Raw genomic sequence first — 18403 nt, 5'->3', positions numbered from 1 at the left:
ATTCCACTTTTTCTCTTAAATTAGGGTAAATTTAAGTTAGATTAAATCACTTTAAGTTACCTGAAGAAAGCTGAAACCACTAACAAAAGAGTCATTCTTATTTGCAATTTACCAGAAGTAAAAAACAATCAGACATGTCCTCTCTGTTTGAACAAAGTAAATCTGAATTAAAGAAATGTAAACACATCAAAATACCACTCAAGTAAGTTAAACTTTATGTTGTCTTCAAAAGGACTTCACGTAAAAGTAGGTGAACAGTATTATTCTGATTCCTCAGAAGTGTAGATTAGCAAAAAGAGGATTCCATTTTGGTTTTATACCAAGCATCATTTTAAATATAATTGGAAGAGATAAAATTTCTATGTTGGGAATACTTACAGAGAAAGTGAGATGAATTTCAACCTACAGTAAGTACCATGATTACAGTCTACTTCTCTTTAAAATAAAAGAATCAAGCTGTGATACTGATGGTTATATACAGGAGGCTAGGCACAGATGCCAATTTCTTTGATCAAATGTAGTTACTTGTTGAAAACCAAAAGCACAGCAGATTCAAGAATTTCCCTAGCACTATTCTTAGGGGAAATGGATATTTGCTAACCAGAACTCTGTAACAATGAACTTGACCGTTCACCAGTCTCATGTGGACCATACAGGTTCTCATATTGCACAAATTATTTTTAGACTTCATATAACTATTTCCCTTGGATGAAACCTAGGTCCCACACATAGCAACATAATCAAATATGGGCAACAGACACAGAGGATACAATTCTCACTTTAATTAAAGGAAGTTTTTATGTATTTGAGAGTATGGTCCTTTCGGAAATGGCAGTACATTACAAAAAAGGGAAAGACAGAGAGGTATGTGTCCATGAGCCAGAAAAACAGAGAGAGGACAATGCTGAAGCAAATTCTTAATAGCTGTGTAAGGTCTAAAACGCATGCTTTCAACAGAGATAAAGACAGGAAAGTATTAATTTATGATTACTCTTCATTAATTGTAGAGGTTATCCAAGAAACTGCTAAGAAAAAAGTTTCCTATATGCTGTTCTCTAAATATTAACTCAGATTCTAGAATAGGGACCTGGGCACAGATAATCCAGTTCCTTCAAATATTTTTATGTACAGACTCTATTAATTTTTTTTTTCATTTTTCCTGCCCTGATCTCCGTTATGCTTCAAAAGCACCTGCCCTGAAATAGTGGACCACTGCTATCAGACTACCAAAACTGACTCTTAAGTCTCTCCCAGGATTTTTGAGACCTTAAACCCCACAAGTAGATTCATGCTGATTTACATAACTGTTACTTAAAGGCAGCAATATGTTTTGTCCTTCAGGAAACAACGAAACAGTGATTTTCATTTCATTTTGGTTATAAGAAAGGATCCAAGGTGTGAAGGAAGGAGCCAATAAGAAAGTTGAACTTGTGATATTAGTTAAACTTCGAATGAGAATAGCTCTGCTGTCTCACCTAGTTGGGGCTGAGTGAGTAGCATCCCAGGACTAGCTAAACAACCTGCATTCAGCTTTCCTTCTAGCCCAGGGATCTTTAGTGGGAGTCAACTGTGCCTCCTAAGCAACACTGACTATGTCTGGAGAAAATCTTGCTTGTTACAACTGGAAGAAATGTGATACTCCGAGCATTTAAAGGGTAGGGGCCAGGAATGCTACTGAACACTCTCCAATGCACAGGATGCCCCTACTACAAAGAATTTTCTAGTGTGAGAAGTGAATAGTGTCCAGGTTGAGAAACTCTTTGCCTATCCTTTAGAAACAACTAATATATCATTAAATCTTCCCAGCAAAAATACCCTTCTTCCTTCAAGCTTATCAAAAGATCCTAATAAAACCAGGAAGAGGGTCTTTAAAAAAAAAAAAAATCCTAAGATGCAGCTGGAATGACTAGGTTTTCTAATTGGCCTTTGGAAAAAGTAGCGGGGGGATCCCTGGGTGGCACAGCGGTTTGGCGCCTGCCTTTGGCCCAGGGCGCGATCCTGGAGACCTGGGATCGAATCCCACATCAGGCTCCCGGTGCATGGAGCCTGCTTCTCCCTCTGCCTATGTCTCTGCCTCTCTCTCTTTCTCTCTCTGTGACTAACATAAATAAATAAATATTAAAAAAAAAAAAAAAAAAAGAAAAAGTAGCGGGCCCTGGCTTCTCTGTGAGAGGTACCTATGTATGACCCTCCCCTCTATCAAATATAATGCAAGACATTACACACCAGAACTAAAGTAAGATGTGGGGCAGAACACTACATTTCAGTCCGAACAACTCAAAAATAGAGACACTGAATGTAAAACTGTATCGCAGAGAAACAAAGACATCATGTCTGCTGTGCAAGAAAGGCTTGTTCTGAGCACCCGTGCATGAAAACAATGCGCCACAATGGGTAAGGAGAAGGGAACTAGGCAGGGTTAACAGAAGTGCTCAAATGGAGTAACAAGAATAAAGGTGAGAATTAAGAATCCCTGAGAAGAGGCAATAACACAAAAGGAACAGCCCCCTCAAGGTACAAGTGACACAACTAAACTGGACCCTTGAAACTGACAATAGAACATGATTAAACAATGAAATTATACCCAGGCAAAGACCTTTTGCTACTAAATCAGTTCTGAACACACAAACTGTCTTTAAGACATCACAATGACAAACACGTGGCCAAAAGGGGTTCCTGTGAATAGCAGAGTTCTCCAGGGGTGGCCATGTACCCAGATGAGGGGGGCAGTCCCAACATCTGCTGGGGTCTCACCAAAAGGATTATCCACCCTGCCAAGAAATGGATGGAAACACAGGTGGCTGTGTATTGAGAAGATATGTACAGCTGCTCAATTCCCTGGAAGAGTGAGCACCTGCCAGACATTGGCTGGAGCTGTTGAACAAAGCTAATTTCTCCTGCCAAAGAAAGTAGAATTTACAAAGAGCTGAGAAGATCATAAATTCACTGGTGAATATATCTGGTGCAGACAGGGATTTGGGGAAAGACAAAAAAAGTTAATGTGATGAAGTAGGAATTCATCATCAATCTAAATGGTTGCTCAGTATGGTTAAACATTCCAAAACATGGAGATAGTTTAAAGAGCAGTCTAAATTTGAATGCCAAAATCAAATATACTGTGCACCTTCTAGAAACAAATTAGTACATGATCAACAATTGGAAGTACTAGGTCTCAAAAGCAGAGTCTTTTAATTTACACATGCTTACCTCAAATACTGAAAGGTCTCTCCTTCGGTAAATTTCATTTGCTGGAGGATGAAACCATCCACATTTCTTTGAGTGTCTTAATAAAATATTTTTACTTTTCATATATTTAAGACAGAATTCACACAGGTAAAGCTTTGGTAATCTGTTAAAATTTTAAAATCAAAGAATTTATCAGATTGGTTATAGTGTTCAAGGAAAAAATTATTAAATATTGTTCAATTCTCTCCAAGTCATAATAAGCCTGTATAATAGTATTTTCAAAAAAAGAAAAACAGAAAGTCAGCAGTAAAGAGAACATACAAACCTTATGTTATTTTTCAATATAATAATATTTGCTGCCGTTTTTTGGTTAACAAATCATTTGTTTCCTCAGAAATGTTGTACAGACAAAAAGATTTTCAGACCTGGAACCATTACTTGAAAAATCAACAATAAGGATGGCCTGCTGTCAGGTAAACAGGAATATTTTTCAAATTTCAAATTTAATGTCATAGTGTCAGTAGTATATATGGTCAATGATGTAACTGTAATCATCTTTTACTCAGATGGAAGTGAGTTCATTATTTTCAAAAGTGATCTGTGTACATATAAGGCAGAGAAGTCCTAGAAGTTAGTTAACACATCTATTGATGGATGAGGTAACTTTAAAGTTTTATCATAATTCTATCTATCTATCTATCTATCTATCTATCTATCTATCATTTATTTATCTCTGATCTATCATCTGAAGCAATAAATGTAGAAAAATCAAAAGATCTTGTTTCTACCAATTCTACTGACTCTGAATAACATTATACAAACAGATTTCTCCCCCGTGATGACTTTTTCTGAGAACCTTTAAAATTATAACATTTTTAATGTGTGCCCTATCACACTTTAACACATTGCTAGAATTATAAGAAAATGTTTAGAAGCACTTTTTGAAGTCTTTGGGGTATGTAAATTGGTAGGATGGTTTTGGGGAGAGTTAGCTACAGACTCAGATAATTGTAATTTCGAACCTTGGAGTTATATACAAATTTTACTCAAAGCTCTCAGAACACCTGACTTATGATTACCTAAACCAACTGAAGCTCAGAAGTGTTTTCAAAAAATTGTTCAAGAACACACAGCCAAGGAGATCCCTGGGTGGCTCAGCGGTTTGGCACCTCCCTTCCGCCCAGGGCATGATCCTGGGATCCAGGATCGAGTTCTACATTGGGCTCACTGCATGGAGCCTGTTCCTCCCTGTACCTGTGTCTCTGCCTCTCTCTCTCTCTCTCTGTGTCTCTCATTAATAAATAAATAAAATCTTAAAGAAAAAAAAAAGAAGAAGACACAGACAAGTGATACAAGCTAGAAAGAGAAACCAAGGCTCCTGACTAATCTTACTCTGCCACTTAACTTCTAAAACACTCTCCCTGTTTCCTCCAGGAGATGATGGGCCAGACACCTTCATGGTGGAGGAAAGGACAATGATCTATTCCAGAAGAAAAGCAAGTTTGTGATGGCCAAAACTTTGTAGCCTAAAACATTTGAGAAAATACTAATAAAGTGTATCTTGATGTATCTGAAGGAAGAAATCTACTCACAAGTTACCCATTTTTAGATATATTAGTTCAAGACAATTTCACAGCTAATCTTAGTTCAAGACAAAAGAAAACTCCAGGATCATTATTTTCTCTTCATTTTTAACAAGGTATCACAAATGGCTCTAAAAGTAAAGATTTGGGGAAGGGTCTCTTAAGGCTACCCACTCCCACCTACTTCCTTTCATTTTTCTATCTTCTGCTACATTTCTATAAAAAACTTGAAAACAAAATGTCAGAAATCAGAGATAAAACGAACAGGCCTAATTAGGAAAATAAACAGGGAAATGAGAAGAAACCACCAAATATTTTACAATGGCCAGTGTTTTTTCTCCTTATTTGGTTTCATACACAAACAATATTTGTCCAATTAACCAGAGAGAAAGCATGGACTTAGAAGCTCAAAGACAAAATTTACAACGCCTGTGCAACAAGGAGTGGAAGGAGTTTACATAGACTAGTGAACACTACTATAAAAAGATGCTGGCAAAAGTAAGAGTTTTGGAAGCGCTTATACTTGACTATCAAAATTTATGTCCTGAAAACCATCTAATTCCTGCTTCAGAACTGAGAATTCCCCTTCCTCACATATATGACATTCAAGTTATATACCTTCTGGGCTGTTCCATTACCTTGCATATTCCTGTGGGTAAGGCGAGGAATACCAGGTTTGGATTTCGTATTTCCCGAATTCTATTACAGAAGGGTACCGGCCACAGTCTTCCACTCCACTTTCACACTCTATTTTCTGTCAGAGAAAAAGAAAAGGAAGGAAATAAAATATATGTATTAGAAGAAGATTTCTTCACTTATATTTTGGTTCTTTCACCAGTGGACATGAAAACCTATCAAGGACAGAACATTCATCTTCATGAGGGAATTTTCATGTTGTTGAAAACACATTAGAGGGCCTTGTAAAATAACAATCAACTTTGCAGAAGATTCATATATAAACAAATACCCTATGAAACAGTATTACCAAGACAGGAAATGAGTACAAGGTAAATACATGCAAATGTCCATTGACCTGAATTTAATGGCCTGGTGCAATGCAGTAACACTGAGTAAATTAGAAGATGACCCGGCTGTTAGACACTCTTGTGAAGTAATAGTGATCCCAACTGTTCTTGTATCATCAACTGGGGAAGTCTGCAGTTTACTATCCATCTTGTCTCCCAAGCAGTAAGCTCCATGAGGTTAAGAATGTTGCCTGCCTGATTCACTGTGTTATTGCCCGCGTGTAGCAGAGTGACTGCTACAGGCAAGAAATGTTCTTGAGTGAAATGCCAGTGTTACTGCACTGGAAAGAAGGGGCTTCACATTTAACAGTGCCTTTCAGATAATGGCATGTTGTTCATCAAAGTCTACCTATGAATGCCAGAGGTAGGCTAAAAATTTGAAAATATTTAAGGACTTCCAATTTTAAAAACTAGGGGAATTTTTGACATTTATTTTTGCCAAATGAAAACACTACAAAGTATACTGATGGGACAGAATGAGGAATGGAAATATCCAATAGCCCCTTAAATTAGAAACTGTCACAAATATTTAGCCCAAGTGGCTGCTACTAAAAATAAAGCCTTAGAGCCTACAGATAGCCCCTCCTCGCACTAAAAAGAAAGTGACGTTGAGTAGAGAGGACTATCTGTGAATAGTTTGCCATAGAAACAGAATGTGGTCTACTGACATAGCAAATCCACGCTCCATAATAAATCTGTCCTCAGAAAGTCCAAAAGCCTTACCTGTTCCCTGTTTTGGTGACAATAAACTAACTAGAGTTACTATTTTAAGTGGAAGCATTTAAACAAATTACTGGACAATGAAAATAAAAGTGATTATAACTGATCATCCAACACAATATTGTCTTAATCAATGCCAAAGTGTTAAAATTACGAGACATTTTTCATATGGCTGGCCATCTGTGTTGGAAGAACCATTGGTAAATTTAAAAGCGATGTTCTTTTTAACCATTTAAAACTGCTATTTTCTAAATTTCAGCATAAGTCATCAGAAATCTGTTTCTTCACACGGAGAAGGATTTTTCCAAAGCTGCCTCAACTACTGCTAGTTGTATTTTGTGAGACCAGCTGAGCCCTGACCAACTTCTGAGCATGGAGACAACTCTATAAAGTCACTGTTTTTGAATCTGCAGTCAACAAAAACAATCATGATAATAGTTAAAGGACTGCAAAGGATTTTGAGGAGGGGTTCTTATAAAATCAAAGCAGTAAATTCATCAATAGTCACATATATAAAAATGACATATTATCCTTATTACTATAATATGTGGTATCCTGGCCTTACCTCCCAAGAAAGTTCCTGGGCCTGCTTAAAAACATCCAAATCCTCTTCTGTAACGGTATCCTTGTTTCCAATCACATTTATATCTGTACTTTCTTGTTTGATGCTTATTTTGATTTCAGTATCTGTCATTTAAAACCAGCAGAAAGTGCATTCACTGACTTGAATCTTGAGTAACCACCATATATTACCAAAATGGTACCAAATTAGCATAGTGGGCAAATAGGGATTTTTTTTAAGCTTTATAAGCTTTTATGTCTAAGCACTGCTCAAAGATCCAGCAGTACCCTTTCCCTGCTGCACCCAAATTTTTATTTGAGTTACCACTGTCATCTTTTTATAGTTTCAATAAATAAATGAGGGAAAGTAAGAGCCATACAAAGCAAAATAATATTTTTCAACCGATATTAGAAGTTATATCAATGTCTAGCTATAGAATTCCCATTATCCCTTTCGAGATTAAAAAAAAATCTACCACTTTGTCAAAATGACATATTTTTTTTGTTTTTTTTTTATTTTATTTTATTTTTTTTTTTTGTTTTATAAAGGGTAGCAAATGTAACGGGCCAATTTGTTCAATGAAATCATGAAATCAGTTTTCTCCCTACAGTGAATACACACACAGACACACTCACACCCAAAAGCACACTTCACAGAATCACAGATCGCGCTCTGTTGAGAAGGAAGCAGAATGAACTTGGTCATGAGAAAGCGATGGAGCAGAGAGGGCTGAGATGAGGAGCTGGATCCCCCCTGTTGGAATCACTGACAGCACACAAGCAAGCAGCGCTGTGGCTGAAGAGGCGGCATGGCAAAGTACATGGCAGAAGCGTGACAGTGGCTACTCATGCGGGACCACAAAGCCATCAGCGACACTATGAAGGCATCTGGGGGGGTCCTAGTGTCACTACGGATGGAAATAAATAATAAAAGGGGGGAGAGTATTAGTTGGAAAAAACATTTTGGAGGTTTAGTCAGCATCAGGAAAAGGTCAAAGTTTCACTGCTTCTGTATGAAAGTGAAGTGAGAACAAGAGAAATAGCTAAGACCTATGTGACAAATAGGAATTGACTGATTGATTTTTTTCGGGGTTGGGGAGAAAGGGACGGGACGCAGGTTTGGTTGGAGCTTTGACCTTTTGCTTACCATCATCCTGATCAGGTTTAATCCTTCCGTCTGTCAAGCTCCCCTTCCCTGGTGAGGGGGTCCCCATCTGAGGGGTCACTTTATATTTTAATCTGCCTAGCATCCTGTGCTTTTTAAGGAAAGTTGTTCGCTTGAAGTGAGCAATTGCTTTAAAAATACGTCCTCTAGCCATCCCCCAGCTAGAGGAGGAGGAGTGAGCAATAAACCTACTCCTAATATCTCTTTTTCCAAAGAAATGGGCTCTAGATTTTGCCGTGGAAGATAATTCAGTTTTACGACGCATACGTTTGGGTGGTGCATAACTTGGGTGTCCCTTTTTCCGAGACTGTCCCTGAGTGGTATAGATATGAGAAAGTCCATCAAAGAGTGCCTTCAGCTGGCTGTTCTTAGTAAGACTGCTAAAAGAGGGCACACTGGACTGGCTAGAAGAACTCTGGGGAGAGGTAGAAGAAGTGGAAGTGCTGGACTTTTGTGAACTGGGGCTCTGACCAGAGATGGGGGTTGGGGGTGGAAGTGAAGAAGGTGGAGGTTTTAGCTTTTGTGTGGTACCTGTAGCCAACACATGAGAAGTGCATGACTGTTTCTGAGAGACCTTTTTCCTTGGACGATAGTGCTTTGAAAAGTCTATTATTTCACCTCGTGATCTGCGACCATCAGGTGATGGTGTAAAAAACTTAGTAAGGCCATCAATGAGCCCTTTGGTTTTCTTGTTAACTTTAAGTGTAGAGGCAGAAATGTAGGTGGAGGTGGTGGTGATTTTGGTGGTGGCACCAGGCCGAGTGGGGTCTGTAACAGCCAATCTGCTGCTTGAGTCCTTCCCAGATGCAGCATGACCAGATGAAGGTGTGGTACAGACTTTAGTCTTTTGACCCCTACCAGGTGACCCCCTTCCTGTGAATGCATTCATGGATCCTTCATCACTGGTTACAGACCTAGGCAAAAATTTAGAGAATAGTATCAGCATTTAATAATAGAATTATAAAGGTAGCTAAAACAAATTTATAGCAACTAGATGCATTCAATGTGCTTAAACTTAAGAAGCTGAACTGCAACCCTAAGAAGTGTGCGTGCGTGTGTGTGTGTGTGTGTGTATGTGTGTGTCCCCGCCTCTGTCTACGTGTTTCTCTGCTGAAACAGGTAGCAGCCACTACATGTGCATGTCATGGTTCTCCCAGTGCCCATCCAAGAGGGCCTGGAAGAAGCCACATGGACCCAAGGGCAAGAGAAGGAAGAAATTCTTGAAGAGACTAAAAGAACAACGCAATGCTTTCATTATACTTAAATAAAAATGTTACTCCCTGTGTGGTCACAAGTAATTATGATTTCTTAGGTCTTTTAAAAAGTATTAAAGGACATAAGTCATAAGCATTACCTAGAAGTGAAAGAATAAGCTTATCTAATCTCTGGTGTGAAGCAATTTTAACTCAACTAGAAAATTTATATAAATAGAATTTGGGTAGGTCTATAAATTAATACTTTTTTTTAAAGAAAACATTAAAGATATCCTCTTCCTCTCAGCAGTTTAATGCTTAGGATGATAAGATAGCCAATAATACTCTCTAAGTAGAGGAGACAATTAATTACAGCATAAAATATTGCTGAAAAAAGGACAACAATAGCAAAAACTGAAGAAATGATTAAAGAAAAGCTACAGCAGGTCAGACATGACATGGAAAGTCTGGTGAAGAAGCAGCACATTTACCATGGTCATTATCAGATACTTGGCATCAGAATCTTTATAAACTATTTCAGCTCATTGGAGGCTGGTTCTACCCATCCAGCTGTGTGGTCAATAGAGACCAGAGGCCTCCGCTACCACAGCTGCTTAGAGGAACAGCAGCTGCCTGCCTTCACCTCAGGCTAGGGCTTGGAAAGCTACCCATCTTGCAGCAGAATTTTATTCAATAGAAACATTTGCATGTGAATTATGGCAGTGCTGGGGCCCAAGAATTCACTTTAAAAATTATCAATTTAGCTGAAGGCTCGTAATGAAGAAATGGAAGCCTGAAAATGATATGAGATTTATTATCAAAATATCTTAATTACAAATAGAAGAGCGCATTTTAGTGGTCATCGTGTACATTAACAAACAGCATCAGTAGTCAACTGCAGTGGATTCTGGTGTGGATCAGCTGGGTGAGCTACTGGGCTCATGTGAGGCAGCTCTGCTGCCAGGAGCCTTGGCTGACACCACGGATACAGCCAAATCAGGTGAACACTGGAGATTTCTGGTGTCACAGTGAGGGTTACCAATAAACAATCATCCGAGCTAAAATGTTTCACATTAGAATGCTGCATTTGGACTGTATCTGGAATCGATTGCCCAGAAAGGATAAGATGCTTATAAAGCATGTAAAAAGGAAAGCTCCCTAGACTGTCTTAAAAATTCCTAAGCTCAAAGGACAATTTTGGACAAACAAAAAGTTAGGACTGGTGCCAGATGCAATTTTCAGCTGTGTCCTTTGTTTAGAAAGTTTATATCCTAATTTGGTTTTTTTAATTGGGCCCCGAGGATACAGTCCCATTTTGAGAACAATGCTTACACAGGATGAATGCAAAAACATATAATTTCTACTTCAAATGATGCTAATATGAAAGATTTTATTCATAAATGTTTCATGTTTGCCTCGAGAAATTAACAAAGATTCCATTTAAAAATGTCCACCAGTTAAAGGGCTTTCATAAAAAAAAAAAAAAAAAACCACTATGAAGGAACATGCATTTTCTATTTCTACTTTGGAAGACAAAGGTGCAGGAGAAGATGGTTTTTCTGAGAGCAGGTAAGGTAGTGAATTGCTTCAGATAAAATTAGGGATAAGTGTAGCAAAGTAAGGAAGACCTGGTGTTTGTTCATAGTGTGTGCAGAGCATCTATTCATTTCTACAGCACAATGACCCTAAGCTTCAAGAAACAGATGATGCTTTTATTGATAGAACTAAGATGGTCTTACTGATAGAACTACTTTAGGTATTCAACTCCTTATTTCATGTAGATCATCAACCCTACACATCCATTTCTCCCCTTATCCATTCTCTACTTCTAATTCTTGCTAAATGTTCTACTGGGCTTTAATGGCAACAGGTTGGTAGAAATAAGGTTATCACAGCAGATGTGCAGGCAACTGCGAATATATCATTTCATATGTATGTCTGCACACATGTGCATATACCGAATGGTTCTAACTCTTTGTGTGCAAACATGGGACAGTCATTTACATGTTTCTCAGAAGCTCCTATTTCATAAAAGGGATCTTAGATGCTGTAACACTAAATTAGCACCAGAAAAGAGAAGTATTTTTTTCTAAAATGCTATCCGGAGTGACAGGAGATTCACTTATAGATGTGAACAAATCCCTCTCTTGTTTTAAAATCTCCATAAAAATATTTATATAATTAAGCTCTTCTAATGCTCAGCCAGTAATAAAGTAAGCAGAATGATTGTTTCCAATTCTTACATTCTGCTTCCATCCTGCTGCTTGAAAAATGTCACTTAGCATCACAGATACTGCCAACAGAAGATCCCCAAATGCCAATTGTAATTAAAAATGTTATTTTCAAAAAATTTCCACAGCTTATATAAAAGGAAAACTATTCCTCATCCCGAGTTTGTAGAATGATGCTAAAAAGTTAATGGAATCTAAGGGGGTTACAATCGCCTATATTTTAAAGCAGAACATAAAAGATTTCTTTTGATAAGATCTCAACCTACAACAATCGTTGCTTTAATTTATTTTTCGGTCGTCCAATGGGTTTTGCATATCGTCGTTTTATTTGTGCAGCTTTCTCATGAAGTAGTTTTCTTCCCTTTTTCTTTGGTCTGCAGACTTGGCAAATCCACATCCCTGAATTAATATATATATGAGAAAAATATTTTAATGTTTCATTTTAGGAGAAGATATTATATATAAACTGCAGCTGAAACAAGCTGCCCAAGGATGCCTGTATGTAGAACTTTCATTCCAGAAGGTAGGTCATTCCCTTGTGTCATCCTCCTCAGGAAGCCCTCATTAAAGATCAGTTTCCCCTCCAGGGTCACAGTGGTGAGAGCAGAGGGTGCCCCTATCCCGAACCCTTCCTAGAAGCTTTTCCCAACATGTCACCAAACCTCCCTCCACCACATAAACACACAGGAAAACCCAATCCTGTCAGATATTATATATCTTTCGATTAGAGGGAGACATATTCAAGCCAATAGTTTTTGGAATTTCTGGTAAAAATTTTTTTTGTTTTATTTCTTTCTGGAAATCTTCCACACTAAAAAACAAAAAACAACAACAAAAAAATCAGTATAAAATATAATTTATGATTTAAAACAGAATTTTTAAGTACTCTGGAGCTGCAATAATTAAAACTATACATCTGGCATAGGGAAATAAGTCACTGGACAAGAATTTTTAGATCAAAAAACTGAAGCCTATAGAAAAGTTTAGCATATCAAAAGGTCGTATTTCAAGTCAGTGGGGAAAGGATGAAATGACTCAGTGAAGTGGTGATAGAACAAACAGCCATCTATATGGAAGGAAAAGAATTACTTCCTATCCTTTATAAAAATAAATTCTGGGCAGATGAATATTATGACAAAATTAAATGTTAAAAGTACCAGGAAAAATATGTGGATATTTATTTAATTTTAGCATGACTGACATTTAAGACTGAAGCCATAAAGACAAAGATTCATGGATTGGACTACATAAAAATATAAAAAGCTTCTACAAATCAGTAAGAAAAAGGTGAAAACATCAAGAGAAAAATGATTAATGGGTAAAACCAAGCATTTTACAAAGATGATATACGAACAGCCAATAATCAAACACAAAATACGTTCACAATCTCACCGCTTAAAGAAAAAAATGATCAGACATCTTTTTTCTCTATTATCAAATTGGTACACATTTAAATAAGAGCACTGTATTTCATCGATTCTGACACTATTGATTATAAACAGTATCTGATTTTTTTTTAATGTGTCTTAGACTCAATGAAATATAGTAATGGTGAGTGTTGGTCATAATACAGGGAAACAGGTATTCTCACACACTGGTGGTCGGTCTGAAAACTGATACAACCTTTCATGTACATAGCCTTTGATCCAGCAATTCCTCCCCTAGGCATTTATCTTAAGGAAATAATTGTGGATGGAAAAAATTGAAAACATTTGTAATGTCCACCATAGGGACTTGGTTAGGTAAGTTAGGGTTTGTTTATACATGGGGTTGCAAAATCAAATATATTCAGAAGCCACCCAGCAATAATACATATGACTGAAGCAAGCTGGAATTCAAGACAAGAGGGAGGAGTGATAATTGGGACAAGTTTGAACATGGATCCTCCACCTAAAGGATGCAAATTAAAAATTATAAAAATGTTGTACCAGCTCGCCTGTCATACATTTAGAAGTCTTAAAAATATATGTAGTACCAACAATGCCTAACTGAGGTACATAGTCATCAGGTTTGTAACCCCTGCTCTATACTCTGGAGTTCTTTGCACTCGTTAAAAACTGTGTTCAGGAGAAGATTTAATGATGTGGGGTTGTTAGAATCTCATAAAGATGGAAAAAACATAAGATTACAAAAACATGTATAGAATGTTCCAAGTCCTTTTTTAAAAAAGGTGTATAGAGAGCTGGGAAGGAATTTCTAACTGATCATTCTTATTCCTTTTTGTCAATCTATATTTACTAAAACTTTCACAATAAAAAATAAATAAATTTTATAGAGAGGCAGTTATTTTTAATGTTGAATGGATTATAAAGTGAAGAAAAAGAGGCCAAGCTAGCCTTACTTACACAATAGAGACAAAAATCCATATGCCATATGAATATATTCATGTAAAATACTTCAGATGCTCAAGTTCAAATTATCAACTAATGGCTAAGAAAAGTTAGATGGCTCCTGTAGTAGGACTTTGGAGACATCATTACAACTATCATACAAAACTAGGTAAGTTCTCACTTCTGAACACGGTACTGAATAATATGGAGAATGTTCTAAACTTCAGACCTACCTAATCTAAACTTATTCCAATAAGGAAATGGTTTTGGGACAGGAACACTCTTCTCCCCACCCTCCCCACCCCCCCGTGCCGGAATTATCTGAGTCTTTATTATATACACTACCCGCAAACTAAATGCTTTTACACTCCTCTGTTTACAACCTATGCCAAACCCACAAGTATAAGGAAGGTGGGAGGGATGAATAAATGCTTACGGAACCTGTATACCTCTGAGCAGGACAAGGCTAATGAGTATGTAATAAAACAGATTTTTACTATGGTTTAAAAGTTCACCTTTTGGCATTCTGGAAAGTGGGGGGTCACAGCACTCCATATGGAATCCTCTGTCACAGGAGTCACAAAAAAGCATATTATCCTGTAAGATAACATATTAGAGAGTAACTGAACCTGAAACCAGCTGTAAAAGGCCACAAATTCTTCTATTATCTGATTAATAATAATAAAATATAATGAAGGGGCAGAACGATCTGTGTTGAAATTTGACATCAGATGTATTTAAATCTTTAAAAGGAAAAGAGCACCAGTCTACAAAAATGAAAAACCTTAACACTGAAAACCAGCAATTTACCTGATGGATTATGGAGAGCCATACTTACTGCATTTTTGCCTTGGATTCTACATGCACTGCAGGTCTTGCATTCGATGCACTGCCACCTTAAGGCCTTTACATTTGTTGTTAATTCAGGACAAAATTTCAGACAGGATGGGTGTCCTATAAGAATAAAAAGCAAATTGCTTTATGGGAATGGTGTTTAGGGTTTTGAAACTCTCATTCCCTCATGTTTGATAGATAGCAACAATGTCCATTAAAGACCTCAAGAACTTGAAAATGCAAAAAGATAAAAAAATTCAAATTATACTTCCCTTTCTACCTCCCCCACCCCACCCCCACATGTAACTGAGTGACTATACAGATGTTTCCCTAAGAGAAATTTGGGAAATTTATACCAGTTCCCACCACAAGGCTTGGAGAACTTGAAGATAACGTATGTTCCAAGCATGTTCTCATCCCTGTGCCTTCGGTTCAGCTGCTGGCCTGGCCTCCTCATCAACCACCATTTACCCAAAATTTGCTGGTTTACTGGACTGTGAGAAGAGTATTAAAGTCCAAATAAATCCTGCTCTATGTAATGAAATCATAAAACTTAAAACGACAGCTAACAAAAAAAAAAAAAAAAAAGGGCTGCTTAACGATACAATTACAAATGCAAAAAAAAAAAAAACCCATTATTACACAGAGAATATGCCATTGCTGAGATATACAGAGAAGATACCATTGCCATTTTGCCCCTGGGTCCCTGAATTTAAATTCTAAAAGTAGGAGCAGAAATTTGGATTTGGGAGTTAAGAAGTTGCCATAATGATCCAAGAAGCATACCCTTGGCAGGTTTCCCCCATTTTTCTGAGTATTCAACTTTTTTCACACTGTTTTGAGCACATTTTTTCATCTAGCTTCACTCACATCAAGGAAGAAAACTGGGAACCGGGGGGAGGGGGGGCGGGGGGAACAACACCATTCAACAAAACTACCTGGGCCATACTGAGTCAGAGATTCCTCCTAAAGGTTTAGAGACTGTGAGCCTAGACTCTTTGGAAGACAGTTCAGTTTAAAATGGGATGGTCTTTTATCACACAAACCTGAGGTTTCTAAACTTCATTTTATTTTTCTAAATCTGGCCTTAAAATAGTAAGAACATTAGTAAATCCCATGTGAAAGAACTTATAACCAAGCTGCAAAAGAAACCTGAGGGTAATAAAAAAAGCAGATTCTGCAATTTCAAAACTGTTTTATAATTTCCTGACTTTGGCAGGCTCATTGTTTAAATATGTATTTTGGATTGCTGCCAAAAAGGTCCTCCTCCCTAAAGCTTAACAGGTGCTTCATAAAATTCCACCCACTAGGAGATTTGGCTTTTTGAAGTAAAAACATTCAAAATCAATCATCAATACCGTTAATAAAGCATACTATTCCTGAGTTAAAAAAAAAGATCCAAACATCTGTATTTAAGATGTTGAACAAATAAAATGTTGTCATAGGATTACAACCTCGGGCTGTAGAGACACCCAGGCAGATCCATTTAACCTATGACACCATTCTTTTATAAGGGCTCCTCTCATTCAAATGAGAAGTACAGAGGGAGGAAGTTGAAATATATAAAAATGGTATCAATCACCTCTTTCTGCTTAGGAATAGCAAACAAAGACAGCTTGCTTGTCTACTTTAAAAAGTATACTCTGAAGGGGGAGCAGAGAGATCTACTTTGATCACGGATTTCCACCCCCCCCCCTTTATATAGTTATGGGGGTAAGAACTCAAATTTTAAAGAACAGCAATTTAAATTCCACCCTTAAAATAGGTCCCATCAGCTTAAAAGTATACCATTTACTTCTCTTTTTCCCCCTTTTTATTACTTCCTGTAAGTCATACATCACTGGCACATATGACCTCAATTTCATGCACTACATTTTTCTCTACGTTTAAATCTGCTTTTGTACTTTGTAGCTTAATATTTAGTAACTAGGGTAATTCACATCTTATTATATAGTTTACTATTTATTCTCACAGAGATCCTATGAAAATACTTTTTAATAATAACACATTTTGAAAATTAATGGATTTCAGCCACTGTCAATCAAGAGCAAGGAATAGTCTTCCTCTTATTGCTTTTTCTCACTTTAAGCAGTATTATATCTCAAAACAACCATTTAAGCTACCCTATCAAATTCTAAAATCTTCAGCCTATCTTTCCGTTAAGCAGCAATCTTACCTTTATTTAACTCAAGAGAATTGGCCATAGATCCCTTCCAGCTCTAAATTTCTATAATTCTGTAAAGGAAGCTGAGGGATGAAGAACCATTTCCATTTTATTTTCTTATGACCACTTTAAATAACACAAAAGACTGAGTCTTGATATACCACTACACAATTTTACTAATTAGATAAAGGATAAAAATGGTACTACTAATAAAATTCCTTATCTCTCATTTAACCATTCCATAAACTCAACAATTCCCTCTAAAATGTAGGATCTCTCTGCTGACACAATTCATAATGGTTTGTCTTTTTAGAGTTTGTTTTACTTTTGTGATGTGTAGTTTATCAGATGTGAGAGCATAATATGTATTTATTCACTCATTCATTCTTATTACAAACACATATGAAGCACTAGTCACTTTAAGTAGTTTTATCCAGCAAAACCAAAGGAATATTGTTTAAAATTTAACAAGTACCAATGAAACCACAAACCAGTAGAAATAATTTTTGGAGGAAGTACTGTGGGAGAAAAAAAAAACATGGGTTCTGTAGTAGATAGAACAATGTCTATGCCACAATCCTTTGTATCCTGTACCTATATTACCTGACATGGTAAAGGGGACTTGGCAGGTATGTCTAAGAGCACAGGGCTTAAGAGGACGAAATTATCCTCGGTTATCTGGGTAGGCCCAATCTAATCATGAGTACTTAAAAGCAGACAATCTTTTCCAGATGGGTTAGTAAAATGAGATGAAAAAGGAAGGACATGAAAGATTCCACCCAGCTTTGATAGCTTTGAAGACAGAAGAATGGGGAGACAAGCAGCCAAAAAATATGGGTGGCCTTTGGAAGCTAGGAATGCCATTCACCTAACATCCAGCAAGAAAATGGGGATCATGGCACAGCCAACATCATACTCAATGGTGAAAAACTGAGAGCTTTCAGGATGCCTGGGTGGCTCAACTGATGACTCTTGGTCACAGGGTCATGAGCCCCATGTTGGGTAGAGATTTTGCTTAAAAAATAAATAAGTAAAATCTTAAACAAAAACAAAAGCTGAGAGCTTTATCCCTAAAATCAGGAATAAGACATGAATGTCTGCTCTTACCATTTTTATTCCAAAGAATACTGGAAATCCTAGCCATGGCAATCAGACAAGAAAATAATAAAAGGCAGCTACACTGGTAAGGAAAAACTAAAACTTTCACTACTTGCAGAAGACATGATAGACTGCATCGAACACCCAAAGACACCACCACCATAAACTACTAGCACTAACAAATGAATTCAGTAAAGTCAATATATATAAAAATCAATCTACAGAACTCTGTTGCATTTCTATAGGCCAATAATGAAGCAGCAGAAAGAGAAATTAAGAAAATCCCATTTACAATTGCACCAAAATTAATAAA

At 37.0% G+C, this 18403-nt stretch overlaps 1 protein-coding gene across 8 annotated transcripts in view; it reads right to left on the bottom strand.

The window, feature by feature from the left end:
• Window positions 1-18403, bottom strand: part of KAT6B (lysine acetyltransferase 6B) — a 186988-nt gene that overhangs the window by 41572 nt on the left and 127013 nt on the right. For 5 of the 8 annotated variants that reach the window (XM_049108806.1, XM_025435012.3, XM_049108808.1 and 2 more), the window contains 7 exons: window positions 14833-14948; window positions 14510-14591; window positions 11931-12063; window positions 8223-9154; window positions 7080-7201; window positions 5408-5523; window positions 3208-3349 (listed from right to left, as the gene is read on the bottom strand). In XM_049108806.1, coding sequence (XP_048964763.1) covers window positions 3208-3349; window positions 5408-5523; window positions 7080-7201; window positions 8223-9154; window positions 11931-12063; window positions 14510-14591; window positions 14833-14948 — 1643 coding nt within the window. The remainder of the gene's footprint in view (window positions 1-3207; window positions 3350-5407; window positions 5524-7079; window positions 7202-8222; window positions 9155-11930; window positions 12064-14509; window positions 14592-14832; window positions 14949-18403) is intronic. The other 3 variants (XM_025435018.3, XM_035715324.2, XM_035715319.2) reach the window with 2 other exon arrangements.

This window comes from Canis lupus, chromosome 4 (assembly GCF_003254725.2).
Source record: "Canis lupus dingo isolate Sandy chromosome 4, ASM325472v2, whole genome shotgun sequence".
Taxonomy (NCBI): Eukaryota; Metazoa; Chordata; class Mammalia; order Carnivora; family Canidae; genus Canis; species Canis lupus.
This window is presented reverse-complemented; position numbering and strand designations above follow the sequence as displayed.